Source organism: Phaethon aethereus (genome assembly GCF_964289735.1).
Source record: "Phaethon aethereus genome assembly, chromosome: 10".
In the NCBI taxonomy this organism is placed as follows: Eukaryota; Metazoa; Chordata; class Aves; order Phaethontiformes; family Phaethontidae; genus Phaethon; species Phaethon aethereus.
This window is the reverse complement of record NC_138586.1, coordinates 213,510-233,519: the sequence shown is the minus strand read 5'-3', so window position 1 is coordinate 233,519 and position 20,010 is coordinate 213,510. Positions and strand designations below refer to the sequence as shown.

General features: G+C 59.6%; 1 protein-coding gene across 1 annotated transcript; it reads right to left on the bottom strand.

Annotated features, from left to right (window-relative positions):
* Positions 1-12,427: 12,427 nt before the first annotated feature.
* LOC309408269 (chloride intracellular channel protein 2-like) lies at positions 12,428-19,615 on the bottom strand (the record flags this gene model as incomplete). Its single annotated transcript, XM_082004063.1, has 6 exons — positions 12,428-12,589; positions 12,765-12,946; positions 13,355-13,461; positions 14,475-14,600; positions 15,053-15,162; positions 19,559-19,615. 6 exons carry the CDS (start codon positions 19,613-19,615, stop codon positions 12,428-12,430), a joined length of 744 nt encoding a protein of 247 aa, XP_081860189.1.
* Between the last annotated feature and the right edge of the window lie 395 nt (positions 19,616-20,010).

The following is a 20,010-nucleotide window of genomic DNA, read 5'->3' as shown; positions in this document are numbered from 1 at the left end:
TGGTCCAGGACCGTTCCCTTTCCCAGGGCACACAGTTCATCGCCCCCCGGCTGGCAGAGGTTTCGGCAAGCTGCGGCTGACTGCTGCGCTGCTCGTTCCCCACAGGCTCTCCTGAACAGGGAGCTGAGTGTGACCGTCAGGGTGTCCACCCTCGAGCTCAAGGAGGACTCGCTCGCCCTGCTCCTGCCGACCATGCTCCCCTCCCGTGGGCTGCCTGCAGCTGAGCAGACAACAGCCGCCGTCCAGCTGCGTCTTAGGGAAAGCCTTTCCCAGGACATGAGTGGCTACTGCGCCAACGGGTTTGGGTCAGACTGCCACGAGGGAAGGGACCCATCTTGCACCCACAGCCAGCTGGGGCACGCCTTGGGCTCCTGGCTCTCATCGCGGCTGGAGGAGGATGAGGAGATGTATGATGGGGATGATGTGCTGGAGCAGCCAGTGCCGGTGAGATTGACCAGAGACAGGTACACATGTGGTGGGGACTACCAGACACCCGAGACGTGGCTCTCCCTGCACCTCCAGCTTTATTCTAAATGCCAGTGCCCAGCCCTGGGAGCAAGCAGCTGCCTTCCTCTGCCCACACCAGGCAGGAGCTTCAGCCAGCAGGACTTGCGGGACAGCCTTGGCCTGGCAGGGCACCGGGTACCACTCAGCTCCGTGAAGCTGATGGCCAGCGAGGAGGAGGATGGAGGGCAGCTCGTCCATGCTCTCCAGTCCCTGCATGGCCATGGGACTGAGCCACAGCAGGGTGTCAGCACCACGCAGCAGGGTGACAGCACCACGCAGCAGGGTGACTTGGAGCAGGCAGCACTGGGCATCCCCAGCCCCTGCCAGTTGCCCCAGTTGCTCCCCGACATCCTGCGGGCAGCTGCCTTCTCCGGCTATGAGCTGCGTCCCCCTGCTGATGGTGAGCCGTAGCAGGCAGGGGCATACCGGGAGCTCCCGGGACCCGGATCACAGCACCAAGCGGGGCTCAAGGTGCTGCCCAGAGCTCCCCCAGCCATGATGGCTACCTGCTCGGACCTGCCTGCGCCTGGCAGGGCACAGGACCGGGGCAGGCTCCTGTGCAGGCAGGCACGGGCATGCTCTGGGCACGGCTGCTATGGGTGGGTGAGATCACCTTCCCTCTGTGGTTTTGGTGCTCTTGAACCAAAGCATAAGGAATACGTACCAAAGTTGAAGCCCCAAAACTTTTATCTATTTATCCATCTGTATGTGTGTGTACAGTATATTAATGCAAATTTATGCATATATTCATATATATATAAACCTCTTTAATGGAAGATGAATTTTTTTTTTTGTCTGGAAATAGTGATTGTGCACTGGACACTGGAGCTGTCCTTTAAATAACACTAATTTATTATGGAAAACTGGCTTCTGTGCTTATTCTTTCTGTGTTACAGCACCAGGACTGCCCTGCCTGAGCAGCATCTGGGAAAGACACTAGGAAAACTTTGGGTGTCCCTGGGAGAAAATTGTACCCGCAGCTGGTCTGCGTGTTGCTGCCGTGTGGGAAAAGGCTGGTTCTTCAGCAACCTCTGGATAGTTTTATTATTTCTTCTACCGGCACTGGGACAATTTAATTCTGAGGAGCCCTGCCCTGCGGTTGTCTCTCCGGGATGTGTTTCTGAGGCTGTGCCTGCAGCCGCAGGGGCGAGGGGAAGCCCTCTCCCGCAGCGTTGGGCAGCGCTGCGCTTTGCAGCGGGCTGGGATCGGCGAGTTCCAGCTCTGTGGGACAAATCCAGGCTCCTGGACTTGCGAGATTTAAGCCAGGTTTGGGAACAGGTGAGAAACTGGTGTCGGGCGTCCAGGCATCTGGTGGAGGGGACAGAGGGGACAGCGCTGCCAGCCTTGGGGAGCCTTTTGGGTAAAGCAGGGCTGCACAGGGCCGCGTCCCAACCCCCTGAGTGTCCCCTGACGCCCCAGTCGTGCAGCCTCCGGGGGTGACTCTGCCCTCCCCCACCAGGCTGCCAGCCCTCCCCTTCCCCTGCCGCCACGGCTGCCGCAGCCGAGACCCACAGCCGCGCCAGCTGCGGCTTTCTGGCAGCTGAGCGGGGCTGTGGGGCAGCCCCATGTGGGTGCTCCGGAACCAGGGGAAAGAGGTGTCCCCTCCCCAGGCAGCGATGCTGCTGGGACAGCTTTGTCTCTGCTTCAAGGCAGGCAGCTGTGCTTTGTGCATCTCGTTACCGAAACCCCTGTTAGTGATGACGTGAGGACATGTGGTGTATTAGATTGAGCTGAATTGTTAAGAAAGGAGAGAGACGGTCCCAAGAGCTTCTCAAAGGAGCACGCACGTTACCCACGCTCTGTTTGCTGCCAGCAAAGTTCCTCTCAGGCCCAGCTGAAACAAGAGTCTGATTTTCCTTAATTTGTTTCACTTTCTCTTCTTGATAAGATGAAAATTTGGGGCACAGGTATCTGTCATTACTTTGGGTCACGTGAAATGGCCTTTTTACATCAAGCAGTCTTCAGATGAGTTGAGGTTTTGAGGCAAACACAGGAGCTGAAACATTGCAATCTGTAAATCCTCGAGCAAAATGTGCCATGCTGACCTTCGCTCCCACCACCCCAATTCTTTTTTTTTTTTTTAAGTTGAAGCTTTTTGAGGCATTTGACCTATAGTTGTGACTGCTCTGCCAAAGCTCACAGAGCCAAAACCATGGCTTTTCCTCCTCTGTGGCCCCATGGCCACACCATCCTTCTAGCCGGTAAACGGGAACCTCATGGTGACTGACCTCTTGACAAGTGCCCAAGATACGTGTCCCATTTCTGTTTCAAGACCTCTGGGAGTGGAGACCCTGCTCTTTCCCTGCAAATGGTCAATTTTCTCCACTAAGAGTTTCCCCAAGGACGCATTGCTCTTTTCCATGTTGTGGTTTCTTGTTCTGTTCCCCAGGGAACAGCTTATCTCCTTTTTAACCACAGCTCTCTGCATCTTCCTCCAGTCTCTCTGCTAGCCTAACCTCTCGATTCTGTTGGTCTGGTCTCATAAACTATGTTCGTTACGCCTTGTATTGGAGACCTGAGCTCTTTCAGAGCTGGACCGCTGCATTTGCTTTGGCCTCACGTGTGACCACGCAACAGTCTCGGCAACGTGAGCATTTGCAGCTGGCCAGTATCTCAGCTGCAGCCTGGGATGAGCCCAAAAACCACTCTACATCTGCACCGGGGAGCAGGCATCTGCGCCTCGTTCAGCGGGAGGTGGGTAATGCCAAGCTGCCTGCGCACGGACGGCGTTCAGGAGATGCAGGCCTTGCGCCATGAGCTGGGGTTTGGTGCAGCGTGGTGCTGCGGCTCTGCAGAAAGGCAGGCATGTTCTTACTGCCGGGACACTGGCCGCAGGCAGCGAGCTCAGTAAAAGCGGTGCCGTGTCCCCACGCAGCCGGTCATGGGACAGTTCAGGTTGGAAGGAAGCCTTGGGAGCAACCTTGTACCTCCTCCCGCTCAGGGTAGGGTCAGCAACCTGAGGCCAGTCCAGGCTGATGAGGTCTTTTCCAGCCAGGCCTTGAAAACCTCTGAAGAGGGAGACGGCACAACTCTGAGCATCCCGCAGCAGTTCTGGACCGCCCTTGGCGAGGGGAGTGTTTGGCCAGCAAGACAAGGAGGTTGGGGCTGGGTTTTAGGAGTGAACAGAGGTGACATGCCAAGGACTTCCTCCCTTCCCATATTTCTCTGTGGCATCTGGTCACCATCCCCTTTGTGCTTCATGGTCTCCGATGCGTCTCAAGGTCACAGTCAAAGCCCCAGGCCTGCGGAGCCCTGTTTGGCTGACCCCCAGCAGAGCCAACGGGGTCTCCAGCCCCGCCACCGCGCCTGAAGGGCACTGCGTAGTGGCAGGGCATTTGCCAGCAACCATTCAAGAGGAGCATCAGTCAAAGCTGCCCTGTTGCTGGTGCCTTTAGACTCCGGGAAGGAGCTGCATCCTGAGCTTGAGGGCCTCCAGGCCAAGCGAAAGGCGTGCATCGTGCCGGTCCAGCCCGTGCCGCACCGGCTGAGACCTGGGCTGCTTGCTGGGAGGCACCGGCCCAGCACGGTGGGACTAAACTGGCTCCCACGGCTGCCTTGTTGCTGGGTGCTGGGCTCACACCAGGGCACAGCGGGTGCTTTGATAACGGCCCGCCAGGTGTTTAAAGAGCAAAAGGAAAGCAGTTCCTTTCTGAGTTTTTTGGCAGGGCGACCGTGCTGGGATCCCCGCGGGTGATTCAGGCGAGTTACTCACTGGCCGTGGGGACCCACGCTGGCCCAGGGGGTGGTTGGAGCAGCCAGGAGGTCCCCGTTCTGCGTGGAACGGAGATGATCACGCAGAGCGGAAAAAGGCACAAGGCTCGTGACATTTCAAGATGGCATTTTAGCAGGAAGTTTCCAAGTGGATGCGAGAGGGGTTTTTTTGCTTCACCTCAGAGGTGCGAGCGGTGTGTGGGGCTCTGCAGAGCCACAGCAAGAAGGCGTGATGCTCGCTGCGGGGGTGAGGTCCCAGCAAGCCCCAGTGGAGACCTGCCGCCGCCGCGCACAGCTCAGGCCGTGGGGATGACACCGCTCTGGTCTGCCCGGCCAGGCGCCACGCGCCCCGCGGGATGCGGCTCTGCTGGAGGATGGAGCTGGGTCCGGGCGCGGGGCCTGGCTGGGTCCCTCCGTCACTGCCGCAGCGCTCGGGTGTGCGCACACAGCCGGCTCTCACCTGCGCTCGCAGCCATCCCGCGCTGCCTCCGCAGCCCGGAGACGGCCGAGCTAGTGCTGGGTCCTCAGACGTCCGGCCCGGCCCCGCAGCACCCGTCGTCTCGGGGGTCAGCCGCTGTTTCTCACGCTAGCCTCCGGCCCGCCGTGCCGCGCCTGGAGGCATTCGGTGCGGTGCGGAGGTTTGTGAAAGCTCTGACTCACCGTGATCGATAGGCTCGTTCCTGGCTGCTCTCCGGGCTGCTGGCGGTGTTTTCAGCTTCTGCCGGTACCAGATCAAAGAAATGAGAGGAATGCAGCTGAAAACAGCTCTTTATTAGAAACAGCAGTTTTAGGACTATGCAAGAGGGTATTTCTTATTACTAATTCTCAGAGAGCTGAGCTGCCAGCCTATAAAAGTATGGGAGAGTGGAAAATTGCTACACGGGGGCTAAAGGGACTTTTGCAGATGCCGCACAGGAAACATCGCACCGACAAACACAAGGGAGACGGTGGCTCCTGAAATGACGGGGGAAAATTCAGCTCTAAGGTTCTGCAGGCTGCCAGAAGGAAGGAAGATCCCCATTTGCCTTTGAAAGTCATGGGAGGCCGAGATGCAGAGCAGCATGAGCCGAGCCCCAGCACTGGTGGGGTGGGAAAGGGCACCGAGCAAACCTTTCCGTCTCCTCTCCCCGACAAATAACACCCAGGGTTGGTTTGCAGCTCCTGAAAGCTTAGAATCTTCTCGTGTCTGTCAAAGTCTTCCTCGCAGCTCTCAGGAAGCATGGCACTATATGAACAAGGGCGCGAGCTGCTGTCACGGCAAAGATGGCCTGGCTGAGGTCACCAAAGGGAGCAGTTTCAGCAGGGTTTCTCTGAAATCAGCCTTCCAGGCAAAGAGATTTAATTGGAAGCAATTCCAGTTGGCTGGTACTATGGTAATTTGAAAGTGAAGTTTGTGAATAAGACAGGGATGCAAATGGGAACTGGAGAAACCTGGACACGGGGGAGCTGGGCCAGGTCCCTGCTGACACAGTGAACGGTTGGGGTCTACCTCTGTACCTGCAGCTTTTTGAGAAGGGTGTGCACCACCCCTGTATTATTCTCTCAGGAAAGCCATTTGTCACGACCCTGTCTCATGGATGTGGCTTTGGGACACTAGCGGTAAGGCCTCCATCACTGGCTACCTTTTTTTCCAGAGAGAAGAAATGTGTATTTAACTCTAAACCAAAACTACTCAGATTCCAGCGCTGGCTCTGAATTGCACCACATTCACGTTGCTGTGAAGCCCAGCCTGAGTCCCTTCAGTCTGCAGTGGCTTACTGGCCTGCGTGTCCACAGCCCAGTGGGGTCAGGACTACATCAGTCGCCTGGAGCTCACAGAGGCTTCCTCTAGAAGGGGGAATCGCGCTGACAGCTCCTCCGATCGCCAGCAAGGTCAAACACTCTTCCAGCAAGGAAGCTCCGCCGTCTGCAGATGATGAGCCTTGCCACTTGCTGGGTCATTAGGGACTAGAGCACCCACCAAGAATCAGCTCGGGATGCCCGGGTGGCCGAAGGCTTTGCCGCTGCTCTTGTGCTGCCATGAGGTGTGAAAGGAGCGGAAGACATGTGGTAACCCTTGGGGAGGAAGATCATGCAAAAAGGAAGCATGGATCCGCATGTTTTGTCCTAATGTTGGCCCCATGTTCTCTTCTGATCCTCCTCCAGACCCCACCAGAGGCACGGCTAACTTGTTCAGCCTTCCATAGTGCTTCCTCCCCCAGCACAGCACAGCCACGGTAAACAGCGGAGCTTCTGAAAACCCAGCCAAGCATTTATCAAGCATCCTCAGTCAAGAGTGACAGAAATCAAACTGAGGGGGGAGAGCAGGGCCGGTCATCTCCTGTCATCATGACGGATGGCCAACCCAGCAGAAAACACAACCCACCTGATCAGAGCATATTGATCACAGAGAGCTGGGGGACATAAAAGAGAACCACCTCACGTTCCCTCACTTGCAGGCTCCTAGGAAATTGGTCAAGGCTTGGAGAAGGAGAGGAGGTGCCTTCCCAGAGGATGGTCGTCACCTTGGTGCTACTGTTGGGGGCTTGCTGCACCAGTGCTTATGCTGTCTACCCTGACAGCGACGGTACCCACGGTAAGGACAAGTGATGTCGGTGTTTGTGCTGAAAGCCAGGCGGGGTTAGCCCCTGTGCAACGCTTTACGGCTGGCACTGAGTGCTGGCTCAAACCATGTGGCTCATATCTGATGACTCCTGTGTGCTTGGCTGCTGCAGGCATGCACAGCGTGCCTTCCCCATTTCTCTTTGGGCAGAAAGACCTTCTGGCCTGGGGAGGGTTACCCCCAGCATTGTCAGGAGTAGCGTTTCTCCAGCAGGGTTAAAGCCATTCCTGGTGTGACCAGGTTGGAGAAGAGAAGAGCATCCCGTACCCAGGGGACTGCTTTCGCTGTTGGGATCTGGGGACAGCAGAGTTCGGGTGACATGTCCAGGCACTCTGGGGTGACAGACAACACATCTCCGGGAATCAGCCGGCCTGAGGCGTACGAGCAAAGCACCCCTCTAGACTCTATATTCTTCTGACACCCTGCGTGGAGATGAGGGAATTGCAGCTCACGTGCAGAGCGAGCGGTGCACGCTGCGTGGCCCGGGATGGTCTGGGATGGGGTGAGCTCTGCTCACGGTAACCAGGCTGGCGCGAGCGTCCCCAACAGCCGCGTGACCCGGCGCTGCACCGCCGGCCAACCGCACCATGTGCTGGGGGCTTTGCTGCAGCATGGTGCCCCGCCACGCATCACGGCGTGCAGGCCAGCGCCCCGGGGACCGCAGGCGGCAGAGCTGCGCTGGCGACAGCATCTGCTGCGCTGGGGCTGGTGACAGCTCTTCGCATCCACCCGCGGGCCGTGGTCCGTACGTGCAGGTACCGACCAGTGGGGGAGGCACCAGTTTAGACACTCTGGGCTTCCTGATGCTGGAGAAAAGGCCACTTAGGCAGAGCCTGAGCCCTGAAGGAGAGCATGACTCCAGCCCCGTGGTCCGCTTGCGCAGCCCCCGCAGAGCGGCCCCGGCACGGCACGCTGCCCGGCGCTTCTGGGAAGCGAGCAGGCGCACGGGCTCCTCTTGTCGCTTGGCTGACTCACGGGGACTTCCAGAGCCTTCGCAGCTTGACCGCGCATCTGACAACGGAAATACAAGGCCAAGGGCTTGGGATTGCTCAACTCCCAGAGCCTGGTAGGACCTTCCTGGGGACCGTGCACAGGCCGGCACTGGAGGAGGGATGGGTCAAAGGGTGAGATGCTGGAAAGCCCCCGACACACCAGCTGGTTTCCAGTTAGAGTCAGACGGCGAGGGACTTGTCTTAGTTGTATCCATGTGCCTAACATTTGGTTTTGTGGTGACCTTAGACTATCCTTTTCCTCAGAGCAATGCAGAGAGGCCATGGGACAGACGCACCTGGGCAAGACTTCTGCTTGCACTTACCCAAGGCGTTACCTGGGATAATGGTGGTCTGGAGTTAACCCTTCGCAGCTCCTGCTGGTGCGGCAGCCTGGCTAAACAAGCCCAGGAAGGGGTGCCGCAGAGCTGCCCTCAGAAGGGTCTTTTGTGGCAGGGGGAGCGCCGGTGGCTAATGGGGACCTTCTCCAGCTGCCTGGGGCAGTCATGCTGAAGGCAGCGCCAGGCAGCGGACATCATTTGCCTCAGCTTTTGGCACTGTCTCCCATAGCATCCTCATAGACAAGATGACAAAGTCTGGGTTAGGTAAGTGGACAGCAGGGTGGGTTGAAAACTGGCTGAACGGAGGGCCGTGTTCCGTGGCACAAAGTCCCGCTGGAAGTCAGTCACTAGCGGCGCATCCTGCGGGTCAGTGCTGGGGACGGTTCTGTAACATCTTCATGAATGGCCTGGACAGTGGGACAGAGTGCACCCTCGGCAAGTTTGCGGCTGATGCAAAGCTGGGAGGAGTGGCTGATAACACCAGAGGGTCATGCTGCCCTCCTGAGGGTCCTAGAGACAGGCTGGAGAGATGGGCTGAGAGGAACCTTGTGCAGCTCAGCAAGGAGAAGTGCCGAGTCCTGCCCCTGGGGAGGAACAACCCCAGGCACCAGGACACGCCAGGGCTGTCCTGGTCAACAACAAGTTGACCATGAGCCAGCAACGTGTCCTTGCGGCAAAGGCGGCCAGTGGTGTCCTGGGCTGCATTAGGAGGCGGGTCGAGGACGGGGATCCTTCCCCTCTGCTCAGCACTACTGAGGCCACAGCTGCAGTACCACAGCCCACGTTTTGACTCCCAGCCTGGGCTGGCACGTACGGCCAGACGAGGAGACAAACCCTAGTCCCCCTCAAACAACCTGCCTGTCATTCTCAGGGATCTGTAGACCATGCTCAAGCTCTCCGTCCCACTGCCCAAGGAATAAGCGCCCCTCAGATGAGCCACTTTGTCCTTGTCTGTCTCCCCATTCAACCCAGACCTTATGCTGACATATTTTAACCTGGATGATGGTGCAGTTGGCTTCATGGCTGATAGCAAGCCTCTACCAGGGCTCCAGCCATCCATGAACCTGAACCAGGCCCTGCCTGCACCGGAGGAAGGAGCGAGCCATGACCAGAAAGCAGCTGGTAGCAAGGGTGAGTCCCAGAGCTCAAGGTGAACTGGTGTAGGGGCACACTTGGAGGGTGGCAGGCACTGGGATGCTCTTGAAGAGGTGAGGGGCTGCATCCAGGAGGAGTGCTGCGGGTTAGGTGGCCCCAGGGGAGCATGGAGAGAAGCAGGTGACGGTGCTGTGTCCCCGCTCCTTCTGACCTATCTTCCCTTGGCTCCTGCTCCCAGGCTGGACCCATAGCCCCTGCATGCTCATGGCATTTCTTTTTTTTTTTTTTTTTTCAGGAAATAAAAGTACACTCCAGGAGGATGTCCCCAACCGCTTGGTGAGTGGGGACTGCTTCTCTGGCCGCGGGGAGTGTGGCCCAGGGAGATGCCACGGGGCAGGGGACTCCCGTGGGCCAGCTCCCCACGAGGTGCCAGCAAACCCCATCCCTCTTGTCCAGTAAATGGGGACCGAGGCAGTCCCGCTCGGGTGCCAACACTGCTCCCCTCCCTGGTCTGGCAGTGAGGGGAAGGGGTTTGGGAGCTGGTTTTGCCAGATGGACACCACAGATGTGTGATGGGACTGCTGTGCCACGGCAGGTGGAAGACCTTGATGCAGTCCTCTGGAAGATGGTGGCAGTGGGTGAGCTCCAGAGCCAGGGATTTACCCAGACAGACCAGGCCCCTCAGCAACCCAGCAAGAGAGGTGAGCGCCCAGCTCTCAACAGGTCCTGGGGCCTGACCCACCACTGACCTGCGAAGACAGCATGGCAAGCAGGGGCTAGGCTTGGGGTGGAGGATACTCATGACTTGGGGTGAAGAGTGCCCGCAGAGACTGCCCACGGTGTGGACTAAGGCATCCGGCTCTCAGCTGTGCTCCTAGAACTGACTTCAAAGCTGAAGGAGACCCTGGGAGAAGACATGGACGTCTCCCTTCCTTTAAACTTTTCAGCTGTGGCCAAGCACTGCTGCAGTCCCTTACAATGGGTGTCTTTTCCTTTTTCTCCCAGCTTGCTTCTGGAAATACCGTGCCACCAAATGAGGGGTGCAGGAGGAGCCCTGCCTGCGCCTGCCTGCCAGCCCGCTCCCCGCCACCCCCACCCCAGTGCCTTCCCGCAGGCCCATCCACGCGTGACCCCACGCCTTGCTGCGGGCTGGTTTGCGCAGAGCTTTGGAAGGTCTCCAGTCCCTCGTGGGGAAAAGGGGAGAGGGTCTGCAGCAGAGGAGGGGTGTCGTGGGGCAGGGGGAGAGTCCTGTGAGGATCCGGGGTGCAGGACATGTTTCTCCCACACCAGGGGACCTCCAGGATCCGTGGCAAGGCAGAGCTGCCACCATGGCCTGGCAGGGACGTGCTGGCTGCCGGCAAGAACTGAATAAGCCCCCTCATCGGAGGAGCGTCCTGCGGTTACTCCATCCCCGCACCGTGCAGGGTCCTGCATCCTCCCGCCGCCGCGTGCATGAGCCCCAGGGAGGGGACATCTCTCCTGCGGGCAGGGCAGGAGCTGCCACGTGCATCCCAGTGACCCAGAGCGGCAGAGACTGGGGGCTACAGCCTCACTTATGCTCAGTCTCAAAGGGTTTCCACCACGGGGAAGCCCGCTCCACCTCACTGCGTGCCCGGTGGCCTTGGCCTGTGCGCTGACAGTACACAAGCAAGGCATATTAAAATATAGTTTATTGCTGTTCTTAGTTTAAAAAACCCAAACAAACCAAAACCCATTCATAACAAAACCAGTCCCCAAACCCAGTGCTATCAGAGGCAGGCTTGCGAGGACACACTTTTTAGTGCAAAGAGGGAAGTGGCAGTGGGGGCTGGAGGGCGGTCTGCCGTCGCCGTGTCCCCACAGCACCCACCACGCTCACTCTACAGTATTTTTTTGCCCGCGGGGCTGGCTGGGGAGGGATGTCTGAATTCGCAGGCACTAGCAGGAGCCCTTGGGGTAGCTGGAGGTATGGGATGGGGGAGGATGGGATGTCGTGGCTGCGCAGAGCAGCTTTGACTTCTCTCGCATCAGCGACACTGGATGGGAAGGCACAATGCTGAGCCAGGGAGCACCAAACCCGCCCACGTATTGTATAGAGACACAGCACTTTGCAAAGCAGCTTTTGCCTGCTCTCGTAATTACGCTGTCCAGTACTGGGGTGTGGAAACCAGATGGATGCCCTACCCCATGCCTCTGTCTCCCAGTCAGGCACCTGACGTGTTGGTGCGGACCAGGGAGGGGGTGCTGGAGCTGGAGCCGCACACGTCTGCACCTCCTGCAGTGTCCTGCGAGGCAGGGAGAGGTTTCTTAGCTCACAGGAGCCCCATGGGACTTTGCAGCCAGCAGCACATGGCCCTGGGTGCTGGCACACATGGGAGGGTTGCCCTCGCTATCAGCCCTCCATCCTCAGCCCTTCGCGAGTCCCTGCACCCCTCCTGCCCCCCACAGCCGGTCCTGGCACTTTCCTGCCTGGGCTCTTCCCCGGTATCTTCCTGCCCCCATGTCCTAATGGGGAGTTAGGTGCTCGTTACAACTCTCTAGCAGTGAGAACAATTTGTCACTGCAATAAACTACCAGGGGCAGAGCCTTGTGGTGTCTTCAGGTGGAGCCTAGATGCTGTGGTGGAAGGGAGGGCTTGCCCAAACGCAGGCTGCGGCATGCTATGCAGAAGGGCAGCCGGGCAAATTCAAACAGCTCCAGCGCAGGTGATGCACTGGGATCCCGGGACACCTCTTCCCGAGCAGACGGGACGGCTGGGACCGCACGGGGCTGGCAAAGCAGAGCAGCTCCAGCAGGGGATGGGGAGGCAGGGCTGGCCCAGCCGTTTTGGGGGGTCTCATCTCTTCCACCAAAGCGCCGCTGTGGAAGGCTAGCACTCAGCTTTTCCCATGACACGTGGTCACAGGCCATGAGACCTGTCTTTGGGGAGTAGGGATGCTGTTGCCACTGCAGCTACGCAGGGACCGGTCCGTACACACGGTCAGCGCTGACAGCACACAGGGGCTGCAGCCAGCCAGCGCAGGAGGAGGCGGGAGCGGCGGGGGGGCTGTGAAGCAAGGCGTTATTTCTGAAAGGCAGGCGGTAGCGATGCGATGCCGTAAACCCCCTCCAGTCCCTTCCTCGGCCGGGGTTTGGTTGTGTCAGGACTGCGGAGGTGGAGGGCTCGGCCAGGGGCAGTGCTGCCGGCGCACCCTGCAGCGGGGCTAGGTCATCTTCCTGGCGACGCTGGCATAGGTGTGCTCTATCTCCTCGTCCGCGGGACACGTGTGGCTGAACTCATCGCAGGCATAGGCGTTGTTGAGGTAGCGCCAGACGCCCGCCATGTCCGCTGGGATCTCGAAGTCACGGTACTTTTTGGCCGCAATCTGGAGAGGAGAGGAGGAGGAGGCTGAGACTTCCCAGGCCTGGGGAAGATTCACTCTCTGGCTTGAGGGGGACACAAATACGGGACCCCCAGCCCCCTGTTTTGCATCACCCCGCCCTGTCGCCTCCTCTTGGAGTAGGTGCCCCAACCTTGGCCCTGGGAGTCAGTGCCATTACCTTGATGATATGCAGTTTGGGCAGGAGGTTGCAATCAGCCAATGTCAGGTGGTCTCCATCCAGGAATTTCCTCTTGGAGACAGTGATGTCCTCCACACTGTCCTGGTCAATCTCCTCTGGGAGAGGAGTGTTCAGGTAGACATCCAGCCGATGGAACTCCCGCAGCAGGGCCTTCTCAAAATCTGAGGGGGCAGGGAAACAAGCGCAGTCAGCCTGGGCTCTGCCGGGAGCCCAGGGCTGTGCCGGGGTGCCTGAGCCTCTCCCAGACTTTGCCTACAGGGACAAAGCCCTCGGGGCCACACCGGTGGTGCACAGCACTGGACCCCGGCCAGTCTCTGCTCCCAGGGGACCCGAGCAGCATCACCCCTTGCTCCCCTCCAAGACCCACTCTCCTCAGCGCCTGCATACAGGGCCGTTAGACCCGCGGAGCACAGGATTGCCTTCACCCTCCCTGCCCGCTCCTCTGCTTGCCAAGGAGGCTCTGGTGGGGAAGGCAGCAGGAACCCTGACCTGATGGCAGGATTTGCCCGCAGACAAATGTCCCCAGCATGGCAGATCGCAGCCCTGCAGCCCCCACCCGCATTTCTTACTGATATTTGCTTCCTTGCGTGGGTTCTTGATGTATGCAGAGAACTTGGCAAAGATGTCGCTCCCCACATCGAAGGACTCCTTGTACTTGGGGCTCAGATGCGGATACCTTTAAAGTGACACTCGTGTCAGCGCAGGCAAGGATGGAGGCAGAGGTGCAGCTGCACGGTCCTCAGCTGCATTGTCTCCCGGGCCATGGTGCCCAGGGCTGGTACTGGAGGATGCGGGTGATGTTTAGCTGGTTGTGGGACAACGGTGGTGCTTCAGCTGACTGCAGCTGCCACCCTGGGAGCTGTTAATACAGCTTGGGTGTTCGCTAGGGGAAAGTCACAGGGCAGAAACTCCAAGGTGCGGGGACGCTGGTGGCAGCAGAGCCCCAGAGCAGAGATCTGCCTGCAGGCAGCTCTGGCCCAGCATGGGGGCACGGGAGGGGTCTGGGGAAGCCAGAAGCTTCCATGACTTCCTCAGAGACAGACTCCTGTTTGCTGATGCGTCCCAGGGCACATGGCAAGGGCAGAAACATCCGAGGAGGCGGATGACGAATGCATTTGAAGCTTCCTCTTTTGCACGTGGCGGGAGGGCTCGCAGCCGCGCAGGGCACGGCACGGGCTGGCCTGGCGGGCTGCAGGCAGTGCCCTGCATGAGCCCGGGGGGACCAGCCGCTCCGCCGCAGCCTTTTGGGCTAGCTGGGCTGCTGCGCTCAAGCAAGCGCGTTTGCTTTCGCTCCGCTGAGCGCACCGGATACAAGCAGGCAAAGGGGGTCCCACGTTCCCCCTCTGCCTCGGCACCGACTGCCACAGCCAGCTGCAAAACCACCGGCTCCTGGGGGGTCCCCGCGCCTGCAGGGACCTCCCCGGCTCTCCCTCTCCCCCCAGCCCGCTGCGTTTCCTCCCATTGTTTTCCATCTGACCCGCCAGCCGCCCCGAAAGATGCAGCCCCCCGACATTGCAAGCCCCTGCAGCGCACGGCTCAGGGTGCTGTGTGGGGAGCCAGCCCCCTCCCCAGGCTGCTCTCAGGCACCTCTTAGCACCCTGCTTCGGTTTCCCAATCTGCCGAGCACTACGCAACGCGGCGGCATGCCCACCCAGCCCCAAAAGGGGGAAGGAGCAAGCTTGCAATTACGTGGGTGGGCCCAGGGTCTGCTCCAGGAACTCCTCGATCTTAATGAAGTCTGTTTTCAGCTCCTTGTTGAACAGCAAGAACGGTGGGTTGGTGCCTGGCGCTAAATCTTTCAGCTCTTCAGGTTTCCTGGAGTGGAGAAAATCAGCGGGCTCAGGGCCTGCAGTCTGCCTGCACCAGCCAGGCTCCCCGGGGCGAACCGACGAGCCTGAGGTGGGGGCGTGGGTCGGAGCGCGGGGCCGGGAGCTTCCCCACTTGCACGGTCTGCTGGGTTTGGGGGGCTGAGAAGTGCCCCCAGCCTCTCAGTCTGCCCTGTGGTACCTCGGACTTTTACCCGCATCCCGAAGGACAGGAGGTCCCTGTGCCTGCGCACGTGTTGTCGCGGGCTGGAGCTCCATGCTGGCCACCCCTCTGCCCCCCACGGCGTGACGGCCAGCGTGCGGGCAGGGGCTGCCAGCCTGTCCCTGTCGCGGAGGCACGCTGGCAGCAGGGAGAAGGGAGCAAAGTGCTGGCGGGGGGAGCCAAGCCTGGGGTGTCTCACCCCACTGCTGGCACAGGGCTGGGCCGTGGTGCCGTCTCACCTGGTCATGTCCACTGTGGTGACATTGAACTTGACCCCTTTGAGCCACAGCACCATGAAGAGGCGCTGGCAGAAGGGGCAGTTTCCAATGTTTTCTCCATCCAGACCAGCCTGCCAGGAAAGCAGAGAAATGAGGATTTAACCCATCAGCCAGGCTCACCCAGCCAAGGTGGGATTGCCTGGAGGTGGAGAGCCACCGGAGCCGGTCGCGGGAAGAAGCACATGGAGGGCTTGGCGCGGCACCCCAGCACTGCATGCTGCAGAGAGCCCCTCCCGGCACTGGGGGCTCAGCTGTAGGGCCCCCTCTCCTAGCTGTGACCCTGCTGCCACTGGAAAACATCAGTGTCCTCAGGATGCCCGAGATCGGATCCTTCCCAGAAATGTGAGATAAAGCCGGGAGGAAGAGGAGAAGGAGGCAGGGGAAGGAGGCGGAGGGTGATTGCTGATGGATGGGGAGGAAGGGAGGGTCCACTTGGCTGGGAGGCCAGGCTGGAGAGGGCGGCGAGAAGGGAAATGTGCTCATGTTTGCCAGGAAGAGTGGTTTGTTTTCGTGTGCTCTTAGTGTCTGCCTCCGGGTTTGTGTGTGTGTAACGAACCCAGGCATGACCTCCCCGGGCTGATGGTGGGCAAGAACTACCCAAGCAACCTTCTTGGCCTCGGGGAGGAGAAGGGGCTGGGGCTGCCGGGGCTGTGCAGACGTGGATCTGCACGGGCGTCCCACCCAGCATCAGTGGGGAAGGGAGCCGTGCGTCAGCTCCTAAAGCTTCGGTCATGTGCAGACAGTCCCTTTCAACCCCGCTGCGTGGACACAGCCACAGCGTCTCAGCACTCAGGGGGCTGCTCTGTGGCCAGGATGGGGTCAAACAGCAGCGGGGACACAGGAAAGCAAGGAGCTTGGGCAACCTGCCCAAGTCCCGCCAGGGCTCCCTCATCAGATGATGCCCATTCAGCAATCTCAAGGGAAAGCAGCAGCAGGTGGAGTGAAGCCCATTTCCTTGCTATGCAGCAGCTGAAAATATCCTTTGCAGAAAGGACTGAAACTCCTTATGAGGAGTTTGGCCAAAAGGAATGGGGCAGGTTCCCCCCAGCGCATGAAAGCTGGCACAGAGGCGGCTCAGAGAGGGAAGTTGTGTTGTGGTATGAGAGGTAAAATGGTTCACAGGAAACTCGACTTCTTCAAGAGAATTAACTGGTTCCTCAGCTGCACGTGAACTGGGATCCTCCGGTGCATGTGGCAGTCCTGCCACTGCAGGGAGGAGCAGCACGGCTCACACCGGCTCCTTCATGGAGAGCTGCTGCTCCCGCCGAGCACCTTGTACTGGTGCATGAGCCCTGGTGGGTTGGCTTGTGCCCTGCAGCTCTGCGCTAAGCCTTGATATCAGCTGGTGAGCTGAAGTCCAGAGGCTAAGCAGGAGGGTGATGAGATCTGGGAGGATCTGGTGGTGCAGAAGTCAAGTAGCAGCAATAACATCCAGGGTGTGCAGCTGGAGGTGGCTCCAGAGCTCCCACCTCACTGGGACCCCAAAGATGGCTGAGGATGCAGGGACCTGTGCCTGGCTCTCCTGGGCTGGAGGTAAGTGCTACGAGTCACCTGTCTGTATCTACAGGTGTTCCGAAACCTGTGGGCTCTGGAGTGCTCATCTTCCCCAGGAGAGGTACACCAGCCTCAAACTCACCCTAACGGAGACAGTAAACAAAACCAAACCCCAATGCTCTGAGTGGTCAGCTGGAGGTGATGGTCTGCTTTTCCACTATGCCAACACCTTCTAGTCCTTCCAGCAGAATGAAAATTACTTTGAACTGGTATTTCTTATGCTCAGCTGTCATGAACTGATGTTCCTGAGGAAAGAAATGGGAACTGAGAAATGTGTTGATTCTCTGGGATGTACCCAGAAGCGAAGCTGAATTCACACATGAAGCTTTTTGCTGCCTATTAATAAGGAGTGCTCCTGGGTGGCTGCTGCGTCCTGCGTCAGCTTACATCAAATAAGGCTTCTTTGGTAACAGATAAATTGTGTATTGGATGTCCTGTGAGGGCGCGGAGGGGAGAGTCAGAAAACATCCATGAGGGCTACCTGTTGGCATGACAGCAGGGCATCTTGGCTCCCCTTCCCCTCTCCATTGTCGCTGGCACCTACAAGCCAAAACTAATGCCATCCTTTGGAGCATCTCCAGCACCAACAGCTCAGAACGTGCTTTTGTGGCTGCCCAGCATGAAGACCGATGCTTTCCTCCCTGCTCTTCTGAGCTGGCCCTTGCTGGTGGCAAGAGGAGAGGGCAGCCGGCCGCCTGCACCCTCCTTTGCTTTCTTCGCTCAGCACAAGGCAATTTATTTTTATTATTAATTGCAATTTATCTCGTTGGCCCACGGGAGCTGTTGTGCTCAGCCAAGGCAGCGAGTGGCTCTGGGCTCCTCACTTCCTTCCCCAGGGAGAGCCCCTTCCCCTGCTCTCCCGGGGCTGCAGCAGGGACTGGGGCGGGGGGCAGAGCCCGCAGCCCCCCCAGACTGGCTCGCCGCACTCTTTTCCCCGCCGGATGACAGATAAGCCCAGCGTGGGCCAGCACAGCACCTCCAGGGCGGCGCAGGTTCTTAGTCCTGACTGCCGGAGGCCTCGCAAGGCTGCACGAGGCATTAAAACCCAACGTTACGTAGCAGTTCCTGTGGTTTCCCCCTCGCTGAAACAGCGTGAAAGGTGGTGGGAGGAGGGAGCAGCTCTGCATGCCTGGGGCACCGCTCAATGCCCACCGGGACCTGCCCACGGATCCTACAGCCACCCCGAAAGCTGGGAAGCAGCCTTGGGGGTGGCTAAATGCCTCGGGGGGCTGCGGGGCAGAGCCTCCTCCCAGGCAGGCAGCGTCCCCCAGCCCGTGGGGCGACGCTCTCGCCGTGACCGCGGCAGGCTGAGGAACCGTCAGCTCTTTGGGGACTGCCCGCCCCGACCTGAAGGCGATGCAGGAGCTGCTTCGCGCCCTCCGCGCCCGCGCCAGGTTAACTCCCGCACGTGCCAGCGCGACAGCCGGGCAGGGGCCGCGTGCCGGCGGGCGCCTGCGGGAGCACTCCCCCCGTGATTTACAGCTATGGCGGGTGACACCGGCAGCCGCGTCTCGGGGCGCAGCACCGGGGAGGTGCGAGGTGCCGATGGCACAGGAGGGTGCCTGTCTGCAGCCGGGAGCTGCTGTGACTTCAGAAAAACTGGGTCCTGAACGGTAGGAGAAGGAGGCACAGCATCAATTTGTCTGCTAACAGGCGAGCCAGAAGGGTTTCTTCGCACTAAATTAAGGCACAGGGGAAGTCCTGACAGCACTGCTGCTTTGTTTTCTGTTTCCCTTCCCTCTGAAAACCCCCTTGAATCCGCTGCCGCCATTGCAGTCACCTCACGTATCGTTTGCCTCTTCTCCCCAGCCATCCCAGGGGAAAAGTGGTGCTAAGAAGGGAATTCAAGACCCGAATTACTTTCACCGAGAAAATAACACTTGTCTGGATTCAGCTCAGCCAAGCTCAGTGCCTGGCAAGCACTGCCGTGGCCACAGTTTTGGCAAGGGGACGGGGGAGATCCCTCCCGCAAAAGCTGAGATAATCCTGTCCAACGTGTATCTCCAACTACGACCCAGGCAAGGCGCCGCGTGGTGCCCAGCACTGCCGGGTCCCCGCGCCAAGGAAGCCGGTGCCTCCGGCCGGGCACCGCAGTCCTTTTGGGCACTGAGCTGCCCGAGAGGAGAGGAGAGGAGACAAGACCCGTGGGGCCGAGCGGCCGTGGGGAAACCACCCTTAAAGCCTCGACGTGGTGGCACAGGGAGGCACCGCTCCTCCCGGCCGCTGGCACTTGACGGCGTGTCCTGCAGCCCTGCCGGCGTTGCTGCTGGCACATCCAGTTAGCAGCCGCCAGCTTCGGCTCCTCTCTTTCCACACCCTGCATACCCACTGCAGATATTTTGAACTCGAGTGTTAAAATGTTCCAGGGAAAGTGTGTGGAAAATTGCTGGGGGGGGCGCGGACAAAAAACATTTCCAGCGAATAATCCGCCTGGGCTGCTCGGCGAAGCCGCCCCATCCCACCCACACGTGGGCACCCGCGCTGGCTCCCCAAGCCCTCCGCGCTCCATTTCGCAACCCCGGCTCGCAGGAGAAGCTGAAGTGGCGGCTCTCGGCCCTCCCGCTTGCTGTTCCCAGGCTGCGGCTTGTCCTGTCTCGGATTCGAGAGGCACGTGTGTGCCCGCTCCTTTGTTACACCAGCTGCCAGCAGCACCGTTCCCCTGGGGCAGGTGACCGCTGTGAGACCAGCTCATCTTCTGGGGTGCTGGGTGTGACATCTCACCAGTCCCCGCGCCACTGCATGCCTGGTCCCCTCCTCTGGGCACTCACTTAGCCTACCTTCATGGCAAGCGATCCCAAACTCGGTACCCATCTTCAGCCTCCCAAACATGAAGACAACCAGGAATTTCCACCGCCTACACCCAGCTGGAGCCTGGTGAGCATGAGCCTGGTGACCATCCCCCCCAAGACCCACCTTCACAAACAGCTCGATCTCAGGCTCCTTGGTGGTGGTGTGCTGCCGACTCTCCATCCCGGCAGTGTGGGGAGGGACGGCTGGCTGCTCACTGCTGTAGTGAGTTGGTCCGTCCTTTGCAGAGCCCCGGCAGGGGAGGCTTTTGGAGGGCTGGTGGCTTGAGCACCTCAGCTACGTTTGCGCCCCGCGGCGGGCTGGGGCTTGCCCTTTCCTTCCTTTTGAAGTGGGGAGGAGCGATGGGGTGTGCGCCGGGACCTGCCTGCGGGGAGGGGGAAGCTGCAGGGCCTCCCAGCCATGACTCAGCACGGGTCTATCTGGATGTGTTTACGGGTCTCCCTCCAGTCTATCGCACCCGCCCAGGCGCTGCTCCGGTGCCTCCAAGCAGTGGGCTGGCGGCCCAGGCGGCCCCAGCACCGCTGCCGTCACCTCCCAGCTGGGATCGGGGGGGTTTG